This window comes from Seriola dumerili, unplaced genomic scaffold (genome assembly GCF_002260705.1).
Source record: "Seriola dumerili isolate Sdu_G_001 unplaced genomic scaffold, Sdu_1.0 BDQW01000278.1, whole genome shotgun sequence".
NCBI classification, from domain to species: domain Eukaryota; kingdom Metazoa; phylum Chordata; class Actinopteri; order Carangiformes; family Carangidae; genus Seriola; species Seriola dumerili.
Genome location: NW_019174533.1, coordinates 115153 through 140472, shown reverse-complemented (window position 1 = coordinate 140472; position 25320 = coordinate 115153). Strand labels below are relative to the sequence as shown.

At 41.1% G+C, this 25320-nt stretch overlaps 1 protein-coding gene across 1 annotated transcript in view; it reads left to right on the top strand.

Annotated features, from left to right (window-relative positions):
- LOC111230678 (plexin-A1-like) overlaps positions 1 to 25320 on the top strand; it is a 224213-nt gene that overhangs the window by 97202 nt on the left and 101691 nt on the right. The window contains exons 6-10 of the mRNA XM_022757485.1: positions 4322 to 4422; positions 6347 to 6470; positions 6819 to 6972; positions 7678 to 7777; positions 17171 to 17285. Coding sequence (XP_022613206.1) covers positions 4322 to 4422; positions 6347 to 6470; positions 6819 to 6972; positions 7678 to 7777; positions 17171 to 17285 — 594 coding nt within the window. The remainder of the gene's footprint in view (positions 1 to 4321; positions 4423 to 6346; positions 6471 to 6818; positions 6973 to 7677; positions 7778 to 17170; positions 17286 to 25320) is intronic.

Genomic DNA, 25320 nt, shown 5'->3' with positions numbered 1-25320 from the left:
TGGGTGGCCTGTGTTAATAAAGTTACTAAAATATCATAATATCAGTTTCATTCAGTGTAATTTTACTAATACAACTCCATCACCATTGGTTTTGGATTTCCTTTACCTGTATTAGAATGACTTCGCTAATATGAGTTTACAGCCCTGTGAGGCTGTACAGAAGCACAGCTGTGCTTTGAGCTAAATAATGTCAGCTGACATGCTCATAATGACAACGCTATCATGCTGATGTCATTATGTTATTTTAGTTTACCATTTTAGTTTAGCACGTCAGCATGCTAACATTTGCTAAGTAGCGCTAGCCTAGACATAAAGTTCAGCTGAGGCTGACGGAGATGTCATTGTTTTGCAGGTATTTGGTCCTAAAGCCAAGGTATGAGACAAATTAAAAATTTGACCTGATGACGGAGCTGGATGAAAAGCCAGCGGATCACCAGAGCTATTATTCTTCATTCTAAGTAGAAAACAAATGTCTGAACCAAAGTTCATAGCAATGTGTCCATGAGACATTTCACTGAAAACCACAAATGTTAACCTCATGGTGGGGCTAGAGGAAAAGTCAGGGGATCATTAAAGTCATTACGATACATCATCTGGGAACCATGAATTCCTGTAGAAAATATTATAGCAATCTGCCTCGTAGACCTTGAGATATTTCACTCAGTGAAATGTTTGAGCTGGTGATAATTTAGGTATCACCAGAGTCAGTGGGATTCATCCTCTGGGGAAAACCATTGTCTGGCAATTTTGTGGCTATCCATTTGGTAGATATAGACACATTTCACAAAAAAAAAAAAAAAAAAATGCCAACCTCATGTTGGGGCCAAAGGAAGGTTCAAGTGGTCAGGATTCATCCTATGGGGACCATGAATGTCTGTGCAAAATATCATGGCAATCCATATAATAGTTGTTTCAGTCTGGAGTAAAAAAGAAAAAAAAAAATCGAATTCAGTAGAACTTTGCGTCTTGCTTTACATACATATTATATGTCGGTAGTTTCTTCGTTTTCAAAAAAGTGCATGCTTTCTGTGTTTTTACCTACCTAAGATTTTGTGACTTGTTGTGTGCAAACATACATCTGATACTGATTTTAAATTTGTTGTGCATTCTTTGCAACTATGACCCAAATGCTACTAAATCGTACATGTCAGAAGGGAAACCTGACTTGCACCCTAACAGACAAACCAAACTGTCTCACCATGCCACAAATGGAGTGCAAAGCGTTGCCTGGAATGTAAAGTTTTGATGCAGGCTGCTCACACTGAGCCACAACTCGATCAGGTCCTAGCAGAGTTCTCCGCAGGAGGGTGGCAGCATCAGTGGGAGTCATCTGATGGAGGGAGGAGCTTGGGAAGTGGAGGGTGGAATTAGAGGACAAACAGGGAATGGAGAAGATGATGAGTTTGGGTGACACAAAAGGTTACTGGACATTTTTAAAGAACACAGTGACATGAAAACCATCATATGCATCTGATTAATCATGCAGCAGTTGTTCAGGCAAGAGGCATGAAAAGAGCCTGATTTACTGTTTGAAGTTTAAGAATTTTTTTTTTTTTTTTTTTTTAAAGTACACGAAGGAAGAGTTTCCTCTTTGAAGGTTTCTATGCTGCTGCGCCTGCAGCTTCCATTAGAATTCACCCTCACCACCTTCCAGCTCACCTGGTGTGCCCCCTGCATCTGCAGTGTTATTGATGTCGTACTTCACCTGACACATGCAGCTGGAGGTGTGTGTGCCTGCATGTGCTCATGCGTGTGAACTTGTCTTGCGTGGTCAGCGATGTATTTAAGTATTTAACAACTGCCCCAGAAAACTCGTTTCAAACTCTCAATTTGCTTCAAATAATAATTTTTTCCACCAATGTGTGGGCTGGTGTGTGTGTGTGTTTCTGCGTGTGTGTGTGTGTGTATGCCTGAGGCGGTTTCCTGTCTGCCAGTCACTGGCAAACAGCATCCAGCAAGTTGAGATAAGCCATACGGATGCAGATAATGTACACTGGAGATTTTGGAGATTTAAGAGTGAGCAGAGTAAACTTCAGTATGCACAGCCATGCTTAAAGCATTTCAAAATGTTCTGACTTTAGAGTATTCTACAGCCTGAGTGAAATTCAACTTGTGCTTCCTGGTAATTGTGCAGACAGATGGCAGATGGTGAAGCTGCAGACAGCAGCAGAAAACATGTCTGTTTAATGATAACTGCAAAGACAACTATCTGTGGAAATGGACTTCTTAAACGGTAACCCTCGTCCGTCTCACCGTGTCTCAAGATGTTCACAATCTTCTTTGGTAGCGGTTTAACAGACAGGTAAATTTGGACAGCATTGTTTGATGTCCTTGTTAATACCCAAATTCTATGGTTTCCCCAAAGAGATCATTAAAGTTTCATCTTATCTTAGTCATGCAGACACACAGATGGCAGCGGGTAGAGATTTAGCGGACAAAAGGAGTAATCCTCGATGTTTATCTTAATGGTGTTAAGTACAATAGCATATTCTTTGCAAGGAATTCACAGGCATTAAGCAACTGTAGTCCTCTTATGTTCTAATGACTGATAATACAGAAAATTGCCATTCTCAATGTATGATTTTGAAGATTTATAGAGTTTGTTCTAGACAGCTGTGAGGTTTTATAAACAACATATGTTATTATTCATTTAAAATCTGAATTAAAGCTGGAACTTGTTGGGATATCATGTATCTGAGAGTATAATAGTGAAGTCAAGGCGAAACAGCCTGACAGAATGGTTTTTTTTTGCTGCATAGGAGGCCTCCAAAGGATCCTCCTGCATTTTCTATCACACATCCATAAATTTGGGGGATCTGCAGGGGGCAGATTAAGAAAATAATTGGCAAAACTGATGCAGCAGAGGCCGAGCTATCCTGATTTTTAGTGCTGAGTGCAGGTTGAGCTTCAAAAATCCTGGATCCCAGACTTCCCATAATGAAACTTTTTTTTTTTGTCTTTACGTTACACTGTCCCTCCTTAGTAAATGCTCACATCATTCAAACTCCATGCCCCATGTTTGTAACTCAGGCTTTTTAGTTCACAATACTGAAGTCTACTGCCAGTAGCAGCTCTGTGAAGCTTTGAGCTTAATGCTAATATCAGCATTCTAACAAGCTCATGCAAATCACAATGCAAACAAGCCGATGTTCAGCAGATATAATGTTTACCGTGTTCAGCATCTTTAATTTAGCGCGTTAGCATGGTAACATTCGATAATTAGCACTAAACACACACCACAGATGAGGCTGACTGGAATGTCATTAGTTTTGCAGATATTAAACCGAAGTGTCGTCCACATTGGAATTATGACCTGATAATGGTGGTAGATGAAAGACTGAGGCGTCAACCATCATGTTTTCTCACAGTTCATCCTGTAGTGAACGTGAATGTTTGTGGCCAACATTGTTGTGGTCCCGGAGGAAGTTAGGTAATCACCAAAGTCAGTGGGCTGCATCCTTCGAGGGAAAATGCAAATGTTTGTACAAAATTTCATGGCATAGCATGTAGCTAATTGCTGTTGGGATAATTCCGACATTGCCATCCGTACATGCTAACATGACTAAAAATGTGTAGTGTTCAAGCTCAACTCAGAATAACCCTGATGACATCACAAGCTGAGTAGTACTCCTCATTACAAGTGAGTTGATTTGTAAAACCGGTTAAGTTAATTTTCCTTTGTAATCCAGTTTTCATATTATCAGATATAATTCAAAATTCTTCAACATGCAACAAGGGAAACATTATCAGTACATACAGTATCCTAGGAAAATAAGAGGACTGTATATGGCTGTTAATCTGTTAAGTAAATGAGTGAATAAAAGGTCCAGTCTGTTTTAATTTGAAAGGGCGTTGTCCAGACATTTAGGATTGTTTTCAGTGTAGAATCCTGATTAATTTACTTTTTCTAGATCCTGTTTAGTATCTTTCAAAATAAACTGCTGTCTTGCATCAGCTTGCCCTGATCCACTGGAGAACTGTGGGCATTACACCGTATATTACAGAGAGAGGTTTGTCAGAGGGTGTAATCTTAACCCATGTGTGTGTTTGCATGTGTTTAAACCTCGACTTCCCCCCCCCATCTAGCTCGCCTTGTATGCAGCGGTGTGGAGTTTGTAAGCAGCACCTCCAGAGCTGTTTATCTCTGATAGTCACAGTGGGCTTGTTCCTTTAATCTCATGTTCCAGGCACAGGACACCTCCGGTAGATCCTGTTTATACTAGGCCTATATTATGGTATAAGCTGTTTGAAGGTGGTGTACACAGGATTTGTGTGCAACATTAACCAGGTGTGTGTGTGTGTGTGTGTGTGTATTTTCCAGGATACACGTGTACCGGTGGAGAGCTGCGAGCAGTACACCTCCTGTGGAGCTTGTCTGGGATCAGGAGACCCTCACTGTGGCTGGTGTGTGCTGCATAATGTGTAAGTGCATCCACTCTTCACTATGTTGATTCCAGGCAGTAGTCTCAGTGGTTACGGTAAGCGGGTGCTCTGCGGTTAATTCTAATCTGTTTCTGCGATGAACAAAGTTGAGGAATTCCCATCAATTCACAGTAACTAGGCAATTATGTGAACCTGTTTGGAAGTGCATGTGTGTTAAGTGTTTGAACACACAGTTCGCCTGCTTATCTAAGAGATATGTTTCCCAAGAAGTCAGAGAAAGATATACATATACATTTACTCACGTGTACATGAAAAATAAAAACAGCTTAGCTCAGAAGTTCCTTTGGTCTTTGTTTTACAGTTCTCACACTCATACTGACTCTTTACGCTCCAATCAGCATCAAGTTGGACAAACTGAATTTCCTAAAGATGTAATTGATGCTCAGGGTATTGATATTGATATTGTCAGTAGCTGCATTCCATAAATGTATTCTGCTAATTCAGTGAGAGACATTGCATTAAGGATTATACAAAATTATATAGTTAGTTATGATGGAAAAAAAATCTGCTCTTGAAGGAATCATTTTCACAAACACGCAGCACTCGTACTTTAGTGAAGTCAACAATACCAAAGGCTTAGCACATAAGGAGGGGGGTTGGGCTGGTGGAGAAAGCTGTGGCAGCAGATGGGGTGGGCATGGAGGTATCAGCAGAGTACTCACCCACAATTGTTGGTATTACCACCTGTATTAATATGAATGGACGTTACTAGTCATTACAAGCAGCTGATGATGGTAAAAGCATGAACGAGCAGCTGGTGCCAATCAGGTAATACGAGTCCAACTTCTGTGCTCCACCTGAACTAATGAAATATTCTATTTGTTTTCTCACTCCACTTGCATACTGGGCTCCATGTTTGACTGCACTAAACCATGATTTTTTTTTTTTTTAATTTATCTGTTATTAAGACTGACAGAATTTAGAATTATTTATTACTATTAATAAACTATAGATTAATTATGACTACAAGTACATATTGTTGTCAGGATACCAAATGTCAAGATCCAAAGAACCAACGCCATTGAATCATGTCACCATTAACAAAATATATTCCACTCACCTCTATGTTGAGCCCTTTGAGTGCATAGGTTGTTCATATGTAGGGGAGAATGGGGGAGTTGTTGTAACTGTCTCCAAGATAAATCAAAACTGACCACACAACAGTATTTAAAAAAAAAGAAAAAACTCTTTTAGTTTGAAGTAGGCAACATATATGCAGGTAATATTTTCCAGTAGCACTACAGATGCAGCAATAATTGATAATTTTGACGCATAAGAAAATACAAACAAGTTTATTTTTGGAATTATTTAGTCTCATGTTCTCCTCATCCTCCTTATTGAGACAAAGAGCAAAAGTTAATCAGTGAAATTTCATGTGTTTTTAATATGTTGCAACTGTCCCTGATCCGTGGTGCAACTGATCAATGATGAATGATACATCATGTGTAATCGTCTTTAAGCGGTATGGGTAATTAGCAGACAGATGTAAGTTTAATATATTAAAGTTTGGTTGGTCTAGTCCAAATAGTCTTGAAAAATGCAAGTGTTGCAAACATCCTCAGTCTCCCGTACCTTCCTAATTTACCTCTAATTTCCATGCATCCCTACACCCACCAATAAACAGAATCTCTGCCTGAAACCAGCATCCTTGAGTTTGTCAATAAATACCGTACATCACTAATTCAGTGATGCCTGCACTCTGAACAGCCCGGAATATAAGGTGAGGTGAGAAACAGCTGAGGCTGCCAGCACCACATTTTGACCAAACACTGATCAACATGTATTTTACCTAAAAAAAAAAAAAAAAAGGACAACCAGTACCAGGATTGGTGTGATCTGAATGAAACATTATCTCCGAGGCTTTTGAACTGAGACGTGACTGTGGTGCGTCCTCCTTCTCCAGATGTTCGAGGAAGGATCACTGTGAGCGAGCGGAGGAACCGCAGCGCTTCACTACCAGAGTGGAGCAGTGCGTCCGGCTCTCCGTCCAACCTGACACCGTCTCCGTCACCATGTCAGAAGTGCAGGTACAGTGTGTTGGTGTGTTAGTGTATGCATGTTTAGATGTGTCAGAGCGTGTGTATTGTGTTGGTGTGTATGTGTGTGACAGGGAAGTGGGAGAAAGAAAGACGGACGGGAGAAGTGAGCAAGATAGATGTGAAATGAGATTAAATAAAGCTTGTTCTTGTGTCATCACTGGCAATCTGTCCATCATTTTGAGAACGAGCTGACAAGTGAGTTCTGAGCCAAATATCTGAGCAGCATTTTTTTGCTGTGGGGCAGTAGAAATCTTGTTTATTGCATTACTATTGAAGTATATCAGTGTAAATTTATGTTGTCCCTCACCTTGCTGCTTTCCCTCCTCCTCCTCCTAGTTGGTGCTTCAGACCCAGAATGTGCCCAGTCTGTCTGCTGGAGTCAACTGCTCCTTTGAGGACTATGTAGAGACGGAAGGACGCATCTACGGTGGACGCATCTTCTGCCTGTCCCCCTCTACAAAAGACGTTGCCCCCATCACACGAGACCAGGGTAAAAAAAAAAAAAAAAAAAGAAAGTTCCCAGATATCTGACTACCTGAAGGAAATGTGAATAAATTCAAAACCAGCACAATCTGTAGAATCCCAAAGTGTTTAATATTAGATAAATAAAAAACATTATGAAGTAAATATTAATAAGAATAAATTGTGTAAAATGTATAAAACTCGGCTCATTATTATGAGTCTCTTTTTTTCCTATCGCTCATAAAAATAGACATTTGGCCTCTTTTCTGCTTGTAACACTTTTATTTCACACTGATTTATTTAATGCTGAACATTAACATATTATGACAGTGGTGATGTGACAGTCACCACTGCTAGCTGAAGAGGCAGGAGCCACGTGATAGGCTGAGAGGTGAGAGGGCGACAACACCACTGGCATGAAATGTGACAAAGCAATTTGCTCATATTACTGTTTTATAATTACTTATTCATTTATTGCTATTACTTTGGGACTCCGTATATCTGTGGCAATGAATGAGTCCTGGTGGTCTGCAAGTTAGACTTTCTGTAAAAAGAATACCAGCTAAGCAGGAATTGATAAGAAACACATAAAATTAACCTGTTAACACTTCAGAATACATTGGATTGGCCACACACTAACTGTATATGATATTATCAGTTGTGCACTATGGAAGCACAGGAAGACTGTAGACAAAAGAGTACTGATAATTGGATGTTTTGTGTCTCCTCGTAGGTGATCAACGTGTAATAAAGTTGTATCTGAAGTCGAAGGAGACGGGAAAGAAGTTTGCCAGCGTGGACTTTGTGTTCTACAACTGCAGCGTCCACCAATCGTAAGTTGTTGTTTTTTTTCCAATTTCAAAATTAAAAGTTTTTTGCTAAGTACAAATACAGTAGGACTAGAAGTGGAAGAGAAAAATTCTCGTTGCTTAAATGTCATTTTCTTGTAGTTAAACAGCTTGAACGCTATTTTGAATACACTGTGATATTACACACGCAGTAAGTTGCAGATCGGTGGAAAGCGGTGATCAATAGACGGCTGATTGTGGTTCTTTACCAAAAGTAATAGTGGTAAAATATTGGCTTGAAAATAACTCCTATAATGGGAAATGGAGAGAAGAGTGTGCAACCTCTGCTAATTCATTATTCAATGTATTCAAGCTTTTTAACAAATCAATTACTTAATTAAATCTCAAGCAATGAAGGGACCACTGGTGACTGAAATAATAAATTGATTTCCAACCATGCAAGACCTGGAAGGGCAACCAAGCTATGGAGGCTTAAACGAGTCAGCTGTGTTCCTTAGAAATGAATTTTAACACTAATGTAAATAAAGTACTGAGTGAGTCACCACTGGTTTGAAAATTGTTTTTAGGTATTTTTTTGTTTTTGTGTGCGACTGAATCTCTTATTTAACAAAGACGAGCAAGTGAGGAAGGAAAGAGAGACCACACACACACACACACACACACACACACACACACACACACACACACACACACACACACACACACACACAGAGTCTTCTTTATTCTAATTTTTTGAAGAGAGTAGTTCATTTAAATTGATCTAAATTGTACTCAATCATAGGCTTAAGTCTTTTTTAACATCTGCAATATTACTTCAGTTAATTAAATATTATTTGTACAGTAACATATCTTAAAAAGAGTTATAGAGGTGGAAGCTGTTTTACTGGCTGTAAGAACAACTCTCAGCTGGATCTCAGTTTTTTCTATTGAGAGGGAAACTCAGGAAACTCATGTTGTGCACATAATTTGTACGACATAAAGAGTGTACAAGATTTAAAAGATCTTTACAAAATGAAGTCAAAGCTTAACTCACTTTATCGTGAACTAGAATGAATGAATGAATAACACTGCAAGCCATTTACATTTGCTCTTACAATATTAGAAATTTGCATTAAAAAAGAGGTTTGGAATAGTTTCATAGAGTGTGCAGGAGGAGGAATAAAACATACATTCCCTGAGAGCTAAAGAGGGAAAAGACAACTGAGAATGAAGGAATAAAATGGAGGTAAATTGTCAAATTATATATTCATTGGCAGAGAGAGGCTCATGTCAGCACAAAAAGTGGGTGGATTTTTTGCTAGCCTCTTAAAAAAAAAAAAAAAAAAAGCAAAAAGGGTCTTAAAAGTTGCCAAATCGAGTAAGAAAATTGCTAAGTTGGCTCCGCTAACGTTAGCTCAAATGCAGAGTTGCCAACAGCATCAACAGTGGTTGTCAGTCAGATATCAAAGCTATTCAGAGCTACTACATTATCCGAAGACACTGATCAGCAAATCATGTACAATAATAGGTTTTGACAAATTAGCGTTTAAAAAAAAAACTTGTACAGATTTTTTAATGGAGGACTAACTGAAATAAGACTGAATATTTATATGTACACACAAGATACATTTGTGATTGTGCTCGATTCAGACTTCTCTGATTCGATGTTATGTAATAGACTACAAACAGGCTTAGAGTTTCAACTCTAACATTAGTCAGAGAAATCACAAATTGCAAATATTTTTCTGCAACACTGTTCAGCCTTATTGGTGGTTTTGTCTTTTAGTGACAAAGATTTTTACGTTGAACTTCTCCAAACAGAGGAGGGAGGGAGTGGAGGGAGAGAGAGAGAGGCCGCACAGCAGTGAGATCAGCCTGATAATGAATGAAGAATGTTGTTCTTTAATTGACCTGCCTTGTTAAATAAAGGTTAAATGAAAATAAATAAAATGTCATTCCCTAAATGACTCTTGGCTCATCCGCTGAAGTCGCTGAGTGGGATTTTCTCTCTCTCTCTCTCTGTCTCTCTGTCTCTCTGTCTCTCTCTCTCTCTCTCTCTCTCTCTCTTTCTCTCTCTCTCTCTCTCTCTCTCTCTCTGTCTGTTCCACCTGCCGCAGACTCGGATCTCACACTTAGGTGTCTGCATTGTGTTGATACACCCCAAATAAAAATGAATCTGTGGCAAACGCAAAGTGGATCTCTTCTTCTCTTTCCAAACGTAGATTGATGACAGCATTATTTCCTCACCTAATGTTTACATCATTTGAAAACATAAAATAAAAAAAGAGAATCCTGAGAATGACTGTCACTAGTAAATATGTCTACTGAATGGTTTCTCTTTTTTTCCTGTCTGTGGAAATGTGACATACAATACACTATGTCCAAAGACTGATTGGACATTTTTTTGTCCATTTATTCCTGAATTGTTCTGTCTGTCTTTCTGTCTTTTTTTTTTTTCTTTTCATTTTCTTTGTTTCTTGTAAAACAGAATAGTAGTAGTAAAAGTAAAATCCAAATAGTAGGTAAGGACTTAAAAACTGTCTTCAAAGTCCTTTTTCGTCTTGTTTGAGTTGATGTTTTTCATATTTCAACATCTGAAGAACCACACAGATTAGGACAACAGACAGACAATAATGAATTTAAAACACTATGGGCTCAGGAGCTGCATTTAGCCTCTGCTTCTTCTCTTCAAAACACCGATAAAGTCCCTCAGTTTTAATGAAGGATGGCTGGAAAAGTTCCCACACTGAGAGTTTAAAACTCTAAACTGCTAACTATGACAAGCAGCGTTAATTCCTGATCACCAGTATTATCCTGATTCCTGTAATTAGCAGTGGAAAGTGCACTTGTCCTGCTTTCACTGTCTTTCATGTCACCATCCTTCCCTGACTCCCTCCCTCTAGCCCCGTGGCTCTCTTCTCCTTCTCTGCCTTCCCACCTTCTCTTACTTTTTCTTCTCTCCCATTCCTCACTTTACCACTCCCCCCCACTGCTCTTAGCCCACTCTATCCTCCCCTCCACCCTTTTCCCTCTACTTGCCCCTCTATCGTTCATCAAGCCCATTTATTGCCTGCCTCTGCTCTTGGCCCTGCATATATCTGCATAGTAATAGGCCGTTAATTAGCTCTAGCTGGGGTGCCTGTGTGGTGATGGTCATAATGGAGTGGGCTTGGAGAGAGGGAGAGAGCTCACCTGGGCCACTTCTCGGGGCCTCCAGGCCTAGTTCAATGGCTCTGATTCATTTTGTGAAATGTGTGTGCGTGAACACGAGTTTTCGGTCTATGAGTTAGCACTGTAGTGTCTGTGCATATTTGTGTGCATGTAGGAGGTGTTTCAGTGTGTGTGTGTGTGTGTGTGTGTGTGTGTGTGTGTGTGTGTGTGTGTGTGTGTGTGTGTGTGTTTATGCTCTGTACCTCTGATTAGCCAGCCCACCTTGCCCTCCTCCCGTTGCTGCATAAACAGGCACACTGCTGTTTAAGCCTTTGATGTTGGCTTGGCTGGCCCCCTCAGGACCCTGCAGGACTGTACAGCTACAGTGCAGTTATTACCGCAGCAGCTGTAACATAAACTCACATATTATACACTACTCCCCCTCTGCCGTCACCTTTCACCTCTAAATCTTTGACCCCGCGCGTAGAAAGCCGAGCGCAGGAGTCGCAATGTTCAGTGGCAGATAATGGAGTTCTCCGCGTAGGCGCGGTGGGGTGGGTGTGAAAGTGTAGCTCAGACCCTGCAACAGCAGACGCACAGACGTACAGCATCAGCACAGATGCACAAGCAGAGCAGCCTGCAGGCAAGCGCCGAGACAGACTGGTGTGCAACTTAATACAGCCTAATGGTGGATCCAGCACCGGCATCACCATCCACACACATTCTCATGCAAACACACACAAACAGGTGCACACACAGTCAGAAGGAGCATGTAGAGACAGAAGGCACAGACTTGGCACCGCAAATTGCACTGCAAGCTATTTACATACGCTGTTACAATATTAGAAATTTGCATTAAAAAAGAGGTTTGGAATAGTTTAATTCAGCATGCGGGCGGAGGAATAATTCATCTTTAAAGAGAGGAAGAGAAACAAACAGGAGGGAGAGCGCTGGAGGGAAGAGTGGGACAAGGAAGAAAACTTGCATTCCCTGAGAGCTTGAGAGGGAAAAAGACAACCGAGAAGAAGGAGGCATGAAGAGGGAAAGAGAGATATAAAGCAGAGTGTTAGCGAACAAGAGAGAGATTGTGCCTATTGTGTCAGAAATAATGCGTCCCACACAGCTAAAAGGTTTGCGCCCCAGCCTCAGGCCACCATGACCATTACAATATGAAAGGGGCTGAAATCTATGCAGTGAAAAGAAGCACTCATGGGAGGGGACCAGCCCACGCTCCGGCCCCCAGGAAGGGCTCTCATTTCCAGGCTGCCCGTTTGCTGTTGCTCCCGTTCAGAGACCAGCCATCATCTCGTTAGAAACACTTCTGTTTGTTGATGTTGATTTTGTGGCAATCGTTGTTGGTCCAATTTTCAGTGAATGTGACCCGCTTTAATTAAACTGAGGGTTGAGACTCGCAGACTTTCTGCTGTCGGACGTCACTGTGATGAGATGAAATAATATCCTGTAATGAGTCCCCTGTTGATTTGATGTTTGATTATTTGGCTCATCTGCATCATACTTTAATGATGTATGCATCTTTCTATTGCTGCTCTCTTTGGAGCTTTATTGGATAAAACACAAAGGGGGCTACTTATAGATAACATTGCACAGTCAGTCTTATCTGTCTTCTAAACACTGTTCACATGAAACAAATCTGGGAGATATGATCAGAGGTTTTAATCAGAATTTCAGCTTATAGCTGCTTCAAGTACTGATTAGGTATTGAAGCTTTATGATTTTTGCCTTAAAATGTGTAACCGGCTTATTTAATTTGGGTCGACACATGTTGGCATGTTTTACTGAGCGTTAGATAAAAGACTAACCTCTTAATTAGGACTTGCTGCTTTATCTGTGCCTGTATCCACATTGACCAGAATTAAATGAGCATATGATCGTTCCCTCCATTCATATACGTTTGTGCGGGTCCATTGCTCGCATATCAACAGCTTTGTTCCATCGATCCGGCCTCGCTAGAACAAAAGCTGTGAGAAGATGAAAAGGCGTTTGACCCGGCTCTGTTGCTAGGACTTGTTAAATAGCAGGGGATTTTATTGACTACATTGCAGCAGCGCAGCCACTTACCCAAGCCAGTTGTCCAGGCATTGACAGCTCTACTGTAGAACAAGTCTCCACTGCCCAGGTGACCCAAAGGAATGCCAAGATGTCAACATGGGTGACAGCTAGCTTGTGTGTGTATTAGTGTGTTTCACTCTGTGAGTGTGTGTTATTGCGGACATGAGCGTGCATACACACCACTGTGAATGTGTGCGAACATGTCCCTGCAACAAGAAATCGATAAACCCCTGGGGTTAATAGTGAGGAAGAACTGGCTCACCAGCTCTACTAACAAACATCAGACTGTTAGCATAACCTCGGTCCACCTTTCTTCCGATGGAAATCCACTGGCATTGATTATAAAGCTCACACTGCAGTTCAGTCTTGTCTGACTAGCTTATCACTGGCTTTATGAAGACCCCTCTGTCACTCTGTCACTCCAATACAGGCAATTTAGAAGTCAACCCTCGAAAATCTGAATAAACCAAGGACAGGGGGACAAAGACAGGGCAAGGATTAGACTGAAATCCAATTTAAAGCTAGTCTTTCCGGCAGCAGGGTGGCATTGTGAGCTGAGCAGTTGTCCCTCTGTTTGCAGGACCTGATTTTAAACCCCCATGGTGATTCATTACTGTGGTGTTTTTGGACTAGACTTGGCAGAGATCACTTGTCAGTCAAAACAGTGAAGGTGGTATTGTGATGTAGGAGCCCTTTTCTGAACTGGATACAGACCGGATTACTACTTTCTAACTGTCCCTGAGAAGGTAACGTCAACAACTTGTACATTTGTGTAGTAGTAATGTAGCAGTAGGCCCTATGTGTGTCACTGTATGGATTTAGGCTCCGGTTGCAAAGAAAGGTCATGCAGCTTTAAAGGGGCTAATAAGTTTTCTCTGCCGCCGAAAGTGGTCTGTTGTCGGAAACAGGTGGTGGTGATTGTCGCTTGACAAGAACTTTGGCCATAGTTCCTTTTACAAGTCAAGGGGTTATAATACGCCCTCTGAGCAGTGCTACGCCTTCAGGGCAGATTGGAGGCTACAGTGAGTCGCTATCAGAAAGTGACAAGATGGGCAGTAAAAGAGTTAACATTGGTGTTGCTTTCCACGGCTGGAGACAGCTCTTGGCGAGTAAAGGAATTAAGTTTGATGCTGAACTTGCAACATTTCTTCTAGACAGGTAGGTAAACAGCTGTTAATGCTAGCGTTGGTTATTAAGCAAAATAGCAAAACTTACAAATAGCTCTTTTAAAGTTGGCCAACGTGTTAGCAAAGAACTGCCCATTTACACACCCGGCAGACAGCAGCATTCAGTCATGATATTGGCCACCTGAGAAATGTAACTCAAATATTCACTCTGTCTTCAGCTGGAAAACTAGCATACAGTGGTACAGCACAGTGGTTCAACAATGGACTAATCAAATGACATGAAAGCCTAACATGGGCACATGTTTATTATTTATACACCTTATATTTCAGAGTCACCCTAACTGTTTTCCCTCTGCTTCCACACATGCTAAGCTAAGCAAACAACGTCTTGTAGCTTGATATTTAGCCTACAAACATGGAAGTGGTATTGATCCTCTTATCTCCCTCTTGACAAGAAAGACAATAACTGTATTTCCCGAAATGTCAAACCAAGCAAGGGGTCAGCTGGCAGAGAACCTGCTTCATTAATTCCTTTAATGTTAGGAGGAAAAAATGAATTAATGAAGGTGTAAGTAAAGGTGTGAAGTAGATTCTTGAGGAATCCCATTTGATGATTTCACCAAAAAAAAAAACATTTTCATTAGAGGTTCACAGTAGCTCCATTTTCCAAGTACAAGTTGTCATTAAAACCAAAAGCCAATTTTCAGAGATTTTAACTTATTGGAAGTAAATATCCTTTTCATCCAAAAAAATGTAACAAGGCATTAGTACAATGAGGACTGCCAAGTACAGTATTAACATGTCATACAGTCAGCAATGAAAGTGTGAAAAAAAACTCTGCAGAGTGATAACTGAATGATGGACCCCACAGGTTCCCAGTCAGTTTCTAGGGCGGATGTGAGTGGGAGAGCAGGGACTGGGGTGTGTGGGGGTTGTGCTGTTGGAGGTCTGATTGAGTACAGTGACAGCAAATGTAAAAGAGGACTGACATGTAATTAGAGCTTGCTTTTTCTTAAGCCAGTTAAGTGAAATTTCGGTCCAGAAGTGGTGCAAGGACGACAGAGCCAGGACTTGCTTCAGACATGTTCTTGTGTCAGTCACTGTAATTATTGTTTTAACTCGTTTTTTAAACCAACTTGATTTTAAGATCAGACTCTAGATTAAAATGACAAGAATATGATAATAAATGTCGGTAAGTTGAGACTTCCTGTTTGTTCCTTTTGGCGTCAGATGATTGACAATGAAAGCTTAGTGTGAAAACACTTGAGGAAATTGTGATCAAGCAGACAATTTGAGTACAACAAATAATATCAAGTTCGTGCAGAAGATGTGGACAGGAATGAACTTCTGTTTCTCCCTTTTCATCATGTAAACAACACTTTGCCAAATGGAGCAACTTAATTTAAGTTCCCACATAAACAAGGTAGAAACCTGAACTAACCTTTGCATTTTTACACACTCTTTTTTTCCACTGCTTTTTTTTGTGGTACAAGCCACGAGATCCTTGCTTTTCTCTGGCTATGTCTGTTTGAATGTGTATATTTTCATTTTTCTTCCTCAACTCTGAAGAAAAAAAACAAAACAAATGTTATTTAAAAACAGGCTTATCTTGGTCTGCCAGCTTAGTTCACTGTAAGCCTCCAAGCATGGAGAATAAAAGGAGAGGAGTGGATCACCAAGGATTCTTTCCTGCTCTCTCTCGGGTGTTTTCAGCGTCCGCCTCGGCCTCGCTGACAGCTGGAGTAAAGTCTTAATGCACGAGGCCACAGTTACACTTGTCATTCAAACCTGATTTACCATAAACATTTGATGCCATGCGAATACGGTGATGCATGTCCATGCTCGGCCTGTCAGCCTGTGATACGCGTCCCCCGTTGAAGGTTCTCTTTTGATCTGTGTTTCCACTCGTTCCGTATTTAGCTTGGCAACAGCTCTCCCTCAGCATATCGTACCTAATCTATGATGAATTCAGGTTGTGGTGGCTGCGTTTCCATCGGTGTATTTTATGCTAATTATAGCGAGCAATTTTAAATCTCAAATTTAGGAAATTCTTGATGATGTCTGTGTTTGTCTTCTAAATGTTGCTACACATTTTCCTTTTGAAGCAGTGAATGTGGTTGACATTTAAACAGTTACAAATCCCCAACACATGCAGCAGAATTTTTCTGATGCAGGTTCATGCTACATTACTCATTTGTTTTAAGAAGTAAACCGACTGCTTGGATGCCAAAGAAGATTAGAGCTACAAATGTGAGAAGGGAGCATGGTCGTTTTATTTTGTACTTAGTAATAATAATACTGAGAGGTTGGATTTCTTACTTTATTGAGTGTTTATATTTACTCTTTACTATTTATACTTAGTCTCATGGAAATTATGCTTCATAAAGTTCAGATATGATTTTATGTTTTACAATTAGCTGTTTAAAGCTGTGTCTTTAAATAAAAAAAAAAAAACAACCACATTGCCTTAGGAGGCATCATATAACTGCTGCTATGGCTGTATACCAGCTACTATTATCAGACCATACATAAGAGGAACATCTTCAGTTGCCGATCAACAAGAAAAGGAACTAGCTTTCCAAACACTGTTGCTCACTTGACTACACACAGTCACGTCAGTCCACTCCGGTCCTCTTCAGTCCGTGTCCACAATGGTGCACTGACCTCAGTCAATTACAGACAAAAACTAAATCCAAACACACCAGGGGTGAAGTTTATCATTCATTGTCCATCAGACGGGAAAACGAAATAGCTGCATTCTCCGCAGCACGCCCCTCTCCTCTCCGCTTCCTCTACTCTGGCTTCTCTCTTGCCCTGTGACAATTTACTTCAACATTTTCAGGTGTCATGGAAGCTTTTATATATACATATACACACACATATATATATATAAATATATATATATATATTACAGGTCTTACAAGATGTTTAATTTAGTTTCCTTTCTTTTTATTTGGAATACAAAGAAACTTCAAGGAAATGACGCCACACTACAGGACACAGTTTTTTTTTAAATGATTGCGATTATTGAAAGTGATTATTGGTTATGTTAAGTTTTAAAACCCCCTCTCCTCTTTCTCACTCACTCCAGGTGCCTGTCCTGTGTCAATGGAAACTTCCCCTGTTACTGGTGCAAATATCGACACATGTGCACACAGGACGCCAGCGATTGCTCCTTCCAGGAGGGACGAGTCAACACCTCTGAGGTGAGGGTATAAGCACACACACACACACACACACACACACACACACACACACACACACACACACACACACACACACACAACAAAACAAAATCACACACAAAGATACGTGTGCACATGTGGTTAAACATGTTTTCACAAACACTTGCACACAAAGAAACGCAGATTTAGAAGCACCAAAATACAGAGCAACACATGAATACATTTACAAGTATTAATGCAGGCACACACGCACACACACATTGACACACACAAGCATGTATAGTGGCATAGTAACACCAAGGGTGCAGCTGGGACCTGTGCACCATTTGAGTGTGTGTATGTGTGTGTGTGTGTATGAATGAGTGCTGCTGTGAGTGGCCCAGCAGCAGCTGTTGTACTCCAAGCAGTGCTGGATTTATTCACTTATAAACAAGGCAGGGTGAATGAGTATGCAAATGGAGGCGAGTGCTACTGTCCCAAATGTTATATTTGCATGAAAACCCACATCCATCCACGACATGCCGGGCTTTCACAGTTCCTCCGTCTACGCTGAAGTCTCTGACTCTAACACACGCACAGAAAATTCACACTGACAAACACAAATGAAGTTCTGTGTTTTCACAACGCCCGACCACCTTCACTCCACCTGCCTCTAGCTATTTGTGTGTGCGTATAACCATCCATATGTTTATTCAAGACCATGTGTGTCCCAGTATATCTATCAAATAATCTACAAATAGGACAGTAATTTTATGTCATTTGTGCAAGCGTGTGTGTGTGTGTGTGTCTGTGTGTATGTCATCACATGCTACTCCCTCCTGTAAACACACCATGCTGACATCCATCTCCATCTCCTTTGGAGAGCCACAACAATTCAGCCTTTCATTTTAGTTTTCTCCTCTCTTCTTTCCTTCTGATGTACTTTTGTGTGTGTGTGTGTGTGTGTGTGTGTGTGTTGCATGCGTTGCCATGGTTACCAAGACACTTTGAATGTCGGTGGGGTTTTGCTGAATTTTGATACATTGACACACACACACACACACACACACACAGACACACACACACACACACACACACACACACACACACACACACACACACATACCAGTGTCATCTCCACATCCTTTACATGGATCATTGTTATTACCGTAGCAGACAATGAAGTGACAGTTTGGGCTTTTGGGATGGATGCATGTGTGTCCTCATGCTGTCTCTCTCTCTCTCTCTCTCTCTCTCTCTCTCTCTCTCTCTCTCTCTCTCTCTCTCTCTCTCTGTCATTGAATAGGTAACATTTTGAAGAGATGCATATGTACACTTGAACAGAGCAGCAGCAGTTTTGTCATCACACATTTATCTCCCCTAGCCTTGATTTTGTTCCAATTTGCCAGTCCGTAGCCCCTGCTGAAAGCAATATTGCCCATCTCCGCTGCCTGAAAAAGTTTCCCCTGTGTCATTAGCAGTCGGTTGGCAAAGTGATTGAATTCACACTACACTGGTTATCTTCCCAAAGGTATTTGTCATATTTCTTGAGGCTGACTTCACTTCATATCTGATAAAATTCATAGCATCTGCGAAATCTGTGCCACAGGTAAATCACAAAAATACACCTTCTCCTCCCTGTGTGTGTGTAAACAGATAACCACTAATATATGATTCTTGCCCTCTTAAAGTCAATATAAGTCTCTGCTGTCACTTCCTGGGTATGTAAATATATATAAATCAGCTGTATTATGACAGCAGATAAACAGAGAGGCGCATTAGGGGCGACCAGGCAGAAAATTGCCAGAGTCAGAGAAACACTTGAGAAAGGCCATCAACAGAAATGTGTATAAACACAAACAATGAGAGAAACAAACACAGAGACAAACAAACACAGAGACAAACAAATTTGCTCTGCTCCAATGAATCCCAGCGTTGGGCTGGTACGGCAGACTGGGCCCACGCTCGGCCTGGGGGCCGGTTCAAATGACTTCATTCACATTCAAAGGAAATAGGAAAAATAAGATAACAATAAAAAGAAGGAAATCAGGTTCCGTTTGCATTTATTTTCCTGCCTACAAGCTCGCCTACTTATTCCTTTATTGATTGCAATTCGCCTGCTTGTTAATTAAGCTGTTCATTCATTGTGCACGGAGCTGCTTTTTACTCTGGATATTTCACGTCCCACAAATGAAATAATGCAGCACAAGATTGACAGCGGAGAGCTAAGATGGCTGCCAAGTAACAGCCCCAGACGGGAGCGCTGACAAATGGCTTATTTTCTTTTTCTTATGTGAGTGTAGAACAAGTCCTCCAACCTAAACGTCCATAGAGGTCATTTGTCCTTGTCCTCGCATATGAGCTATAGGGGCATACCAGCGACAGGCGTAGCAGACCATTGTTGTCATGGTAACGTGAGTAAACGTGGTTATAAAAGAAACAGGGCTGACCATTGGTTTTTCGACATGGGGAACAAACAGCAGTGCGAAAGTCTTACATTTTGTTGACCCGTCCATCCACCCCAACCTCCTTCAGACACGGACTTTGTCGCTCTGTAAAATGTCACCTAACTTCCTGGTTTGCTCAGGTAATGATTACTGTGTCCACTAGAGGTCGCCTAACAGCAAACTCTGGTTTAACAATAAGCTAGGATTGTGTAAAACGCCACAACTCCATGCAACAACAACTTCATCATTAGTAATGACCTGAGCTGCTGGTTATTGATGACAACCTAACACTGCCTTCATGTATCGTTGGATATGTCATAAATACATGTAGTACACGCACCAATGTGGCAAAAAATGGTAAAAAAAAAACAAAAACAAAGATAATTGAGGGATTCAAAGGCAAGTAAATGTCAAGGTCGTTGTTCTTGTACCTTCTAATCAGTCCATAAGTTTTATTTCAAGGCCTCGGTTATACTGGCTTGCACACGTGTACATGGACAGTTGCAGAAGCCATGAACACATAGTTGTTTTTTCTTTTATACTCCACTTGGAGAATGCATTCCATACCCATGCAGCAGATCGCCATCGACGATGTGCACTAAGACTCAAATCAAAATGGCGACATCCATACGACACGAAGAAGAGTTGCTTTGTCTGCTGTACTTATAGCAGATGAAACTAACTTGTCGTTATGGATAATTAAAAAGCTATCATTGATTGCAGGTCTGTGACGGGATGCTAACTCCTTCAGGAAACTCAGACAGGCTCATAGCCCGTCCACCACGCCAACCTCCACACCCCGACTTTCCACCTTGGTACATAAAAGGAGCACTACCTCCTGCATTGGCATTAAACTTCGGTATTGGATCTTAAAACCAAGGTGCAGAATCGTCCATTATGGACCTCGTTACTATGGATTCTGGCCTGGTGGAGATGGAGAATATAATGATTGTCACAGTGAAAGCTCTCCAGAGCTGTAAAGCCTTCCCCTAGTCTTATAAACCTCGCAGTGTTTTGGAGTCTGGTAAGCCTTAAAACCTGTGTATCTTTCCTCAGAGTGGCCTTCCTGGATTTAAGCGTCTCACTGGTACCTGAAGCAACGTGTCGCCACCAAAGTAGCCCCTGCGTTTGTTAATGCAGCGCTACACCTGTTTCACGTACTCAGGCTGCATCACATCGTTCTTTATGTGTCAACATGTTGAGGTGCTGATTTTTTTTTTTTAGACCTTTTTTCTCTATTTATTCATTCCTATTTTAGGAAAGTGCAGCTTATAGTGGGTATTTATTTAGGTCTGATTTATTCATGAAGACACTGCCTGAGTGAAGTCATCTGAATCTGTGGAAAGAAATGCTCATTATGAGCCAGTGCTTGTTCCGCATCAGCTGCTCTGAAACAGTTTAACTATCGAGGCGCTGACCTTTTCAATAAGTGAAAGTGCACCTCACAGCTCTGCCTGTTCTTCGTCCACTTTCACCTCACCTCGCCCTCCTTTCAGTCCTCTTCCTTTTTCTTCCTTTTGTCCCATTCATCCCTTATCAAATGTTTCTCCCCCCTCCGCCTCCTCCTCCCTTCCCTCCTCTCCATCTCTTCCTGGTAAACTGACCTCCTTACAGTCAGTGGAATACAGAAGGTCCATGATGCATTGCTGCAGCGCAGGGGATTGAACCGCTGGCTTTGTAGTCTCGCCTCATTGATAATCATTAGCAGGCTGCGTTGGGCTCCAGATGTACAGAAGGTGAATATAGATATGTGGATCAGCGTTAGCCTTCGTGCTGCTAATTAGAGGATCAATCACCGTGATGAGTGAGTTGGTTAGATGGTCGTATGTTTCTGTCAAGGCACCTCGCTGCTGCGGGGAAACACCAGCGCAGGCATGCTTGTATGCAGGTACCCACACACCCCCACGAGCCATCGTCTCTCGAACTGCTCAAGCCACGCCGTGCATCTCACCATTCATCTCCATATGGGTTTCCCCTTTTTGATCTCTAACCCAGTGAGCTTCCTCGTGTTCACCCACTCCTTATTCCCTCAACAAGTCAATTAGCAGGAGCCAGACACGCTCTCTTTGTGTCTTTCAGCTACGGGTGTCAGAGTTACAGCTGTCGTTCCATTGTTGCTGGTTTCTGGATCTCAGGCTGGTACATAGCTCTGAGTTGCCCAGCTCAGAGACTCTGGGGCTGGGGCTGGCACAGAGCAAGCTTCCCTTCTCCCTCTGAGTTTCTCTGGCTCGGGGAGCAGCCTGCCACTGATAGACTCAGCTGTGTGTGTGTGTGTGTGTGTGTGTGTGTGTGTGTGTGTGTGTGTGTGTGTGTGTGTGCGCGCGCACATACGTGTGTTAATTATTCAAAGTGTATTAAAGCTTAAAGATGCATCTCCAGATGCTTCTCTGATCGTTGGCGTGTTTAATGGAGAGAGACAGATGAGATGAGAAGCGAAAGGTGGAGCATCCACAATAAAACATAAGGGGAGGAGTGTGGCAGTGGCCTAGTTGCTAGAGAAGAAGCAAGCTTGCTAAAACAGCCATGGGCCTGGTTTATGAAACTAGATGCACACTGCACATGAGAAATTAGAGAAAAAAAGCCATCTGCAGAAAATACTCGTAAAACTATGACTGCACTTTCATGCAGTTTTTCCTTAAACAAACCGCCTGCAATTTTGCACACGTCTCACATCCAGCCCTGTCAGTCCCACAGCCAACAATATACGGTTAATAAAATACAAATTAAAAAGACTCATACTACCTCTGATAATACCTCTGAAAACTATGCTAGAATATCCACGAAATTCAGTTTCATACACAGAATATAAATGGAAGAGATATCGCCAGACCATGGCTTTATGTTTTATTATCTTTCTTCTCTCGAGAAGAAGAAGATCAGAGGTCGCAAAAAAATGCCTCTAATTGAGTTTGTGTCAGGAAGCTCGTTTTTAATTGTCTCATTATTGTTGAAAATTGCAGATTGGACAGTGTGTTTGTCCAAATTGCTCGAGGCCAGTTCATCAACAAGCTTGGTGAAATTAGGATTGATTAAACATGTTGTTTTTGGTTTCCATGCTTAGATAAGGCTTGGAAAAAAAGGAGAAAAATTAGAGGATGGTTGAGGGGAAGGTATGATATGCTGAAGGAGGAAGGAGATCGAGAGGGTAGAGGAAGACGGCAAATAAATAACACACAAGGGGGAGGAAGAATCAGGCTGGTAAAATAAGAAAAAGTAATAAGAAGATACCAATGTTGGTGGGAGCGACATTAACAGACGACCGAACAGAAGGAGAGGAAGGAGAGAGTGAGTTGATGAAAGGCGGAGAAGGATGGAAGAGTGGGAGGAGGATGCAAAAGATGTTTAACCATTCAGGAGATGAAAGGATACTTGGGGTCGTGACACCACCCTGTGCCTCGTGTCTCCTTTGCATCTACTCAATAATTCCATGTCATTTAGCTAATGCTATCTGCCCTACTTTCTTCCTCCCTTTAAGCTCGGCTGCTGAAAATCTCTTAAAGATTACTTTAGAGCTACACAGCTTACTTTTGTCTCCAGAACATAAATAGGAAATATTCAAATGTCACTAATGATTAAGTGGCAGACGATTCTCAGACACTTCTTTTTTATTTTACATCTCTTTTCATTGCCTTTTTCCCGGCTTCAATTCATGGCTTTTACATATACACGAGGGCACATTTAACATTTGTGTTAATACACTGAGCCTGATGAATGTATGAAAATATCAAGTTAAAGAGTCCATGAGGAGTATCACTCATGTGATGATGGTTTCCTGTGTTGTTTTTCTCATCTGACCCAGACTCTTCCTCCTGCCAGAAGCTTAATAGACTTCACTCCACTGTTGCTCTGAAAGCACATGAGTAATTATATGTGGGAAATTAGTTTTGAAAGAGTTGTGATGGTACTCAGTGTTTCAGCATCTCAAATAAATGTTGTGGGGGTTGACTACATGGCATGGGCAGTTTTGCTGTTTTTTTGAATAGCAGATATGAAATGTAGGTGTAGTCCTATTGCTACTTGTTGATACCAGATGCTTCTACCTGCAAATGCAATTGTGTCCTTGAACAGGAGGGTTTTAAATACACGTTTATTGGTATATGATGTGCTCCATGATGTGAAGGCTGTTGAAACACTGTGGAATGGTTGTGTACTTGCCGTACTTTGAGAAATATAAACACTTTTTTTTTTAAAACAATACAATATAGTAACTTGCTTAAAATGTAGCAGAATGAAATTGGCAAAGTAGTGACCTAAGTCAGAAAATATCTGATGAAAGAATAATAGAAAAAGACCTGACAATGCATTCAGACATGTTGCAATGTTTATTCTAAAAGTATTACCGTTCAATATCTAGCCGTGAGGTTGAAATGGTTTCACCTTTGGTTTCACCATTGAACAGGAGCCAACATAGCTTGAAGGCTAATGAACGCTGCATACTCTTGGAAGGAAATAAACCTATGAGTTCAACTTGAACCAGTTTAAAACATTTAATTATTCTAACTTCGATTTTTGTCACATTCATCTTTATAAAATCATCTGCTGCCCAAGTTGATTCTTTTTTTTTTATACAGGTATAATATAAAAAATGGACAATGGCCATTATTTACTAGATGTAAGCCCATTTTGATCAATGAAGCAATCAACATTTTAATAGATGAATCAATGACTCTATATAAAGATGGACAACATAACAGCTGTGATGCCATAACATAATAATTGCCCCCTGGTGGCTGGCTGCAGTATAGGTCATAAACCTTGCCCCCTCCATGTTAGAAGACGGGACATGGGCCACACTAAAAAAATCAAAGTATCACATGTCGCCCTTATCACGCTGATGTGAAAATGTTCAATTTTCTGATAAGATTGGTTTTATTTAGGTATTTAATGCTATAAAATGGGAGTGTGAGGTAATGATTGACAGCTGTGATCGACTCGTGATTGGGTTGAGCAGGTGGATGGGCGTGACCTTGATACTCGACACTTATTACTACTGTGAAGATTCTGGAGAGGGTAATAACCTGCATATATTACAAGTGATGAGAGTAATACAATGAAGTTTTCAATAGTAAGTCAAATTTTCTGAACTCTGATGAAGCTGTAATGAAGTCAAAGTGTTGCTTATGTTCATACATTTAAGTATCAGCATCTCGGTTCATAGCGGCACAAACTCTTTCTGTGTTTTATCTTTCCTGCTTCACCCGTCTCGCTCCATATCCCCCATAGTAAAGGGCTGCGAAGAGTGGGTGGACACTCCAAAAGGCTTCTAACACAGTTCAAAGTGTCTTTTATTGAACAGAAGAACTCCTAGTGCGGTGCGATGGGGTGCCTGCCCTCCTTCCACCTGAGACTACGACTGAGGTTCATTTGAGCAAAATAGATGAAAAGTTTTCTTGTTGAAATGAAGCATGGGGGGGATGAGTCACAAATGTAGAATAAAAGATGAAACAGGTCTCGCAGAGAGAAGCGATAGCTTTCAAAAGTTTTTGGCCCCAGTGAATTTGCATGCCAGATACTATGCTTCGTCTTTTGTTGTGAAGTTGACTGTGTTGCGTACCGCTTAAACTTTTCCAGCCTTTGGGACCTTTGGGACCAAGAAGCTCATTCTCTCATCCCAGGACTAATAGTGAATA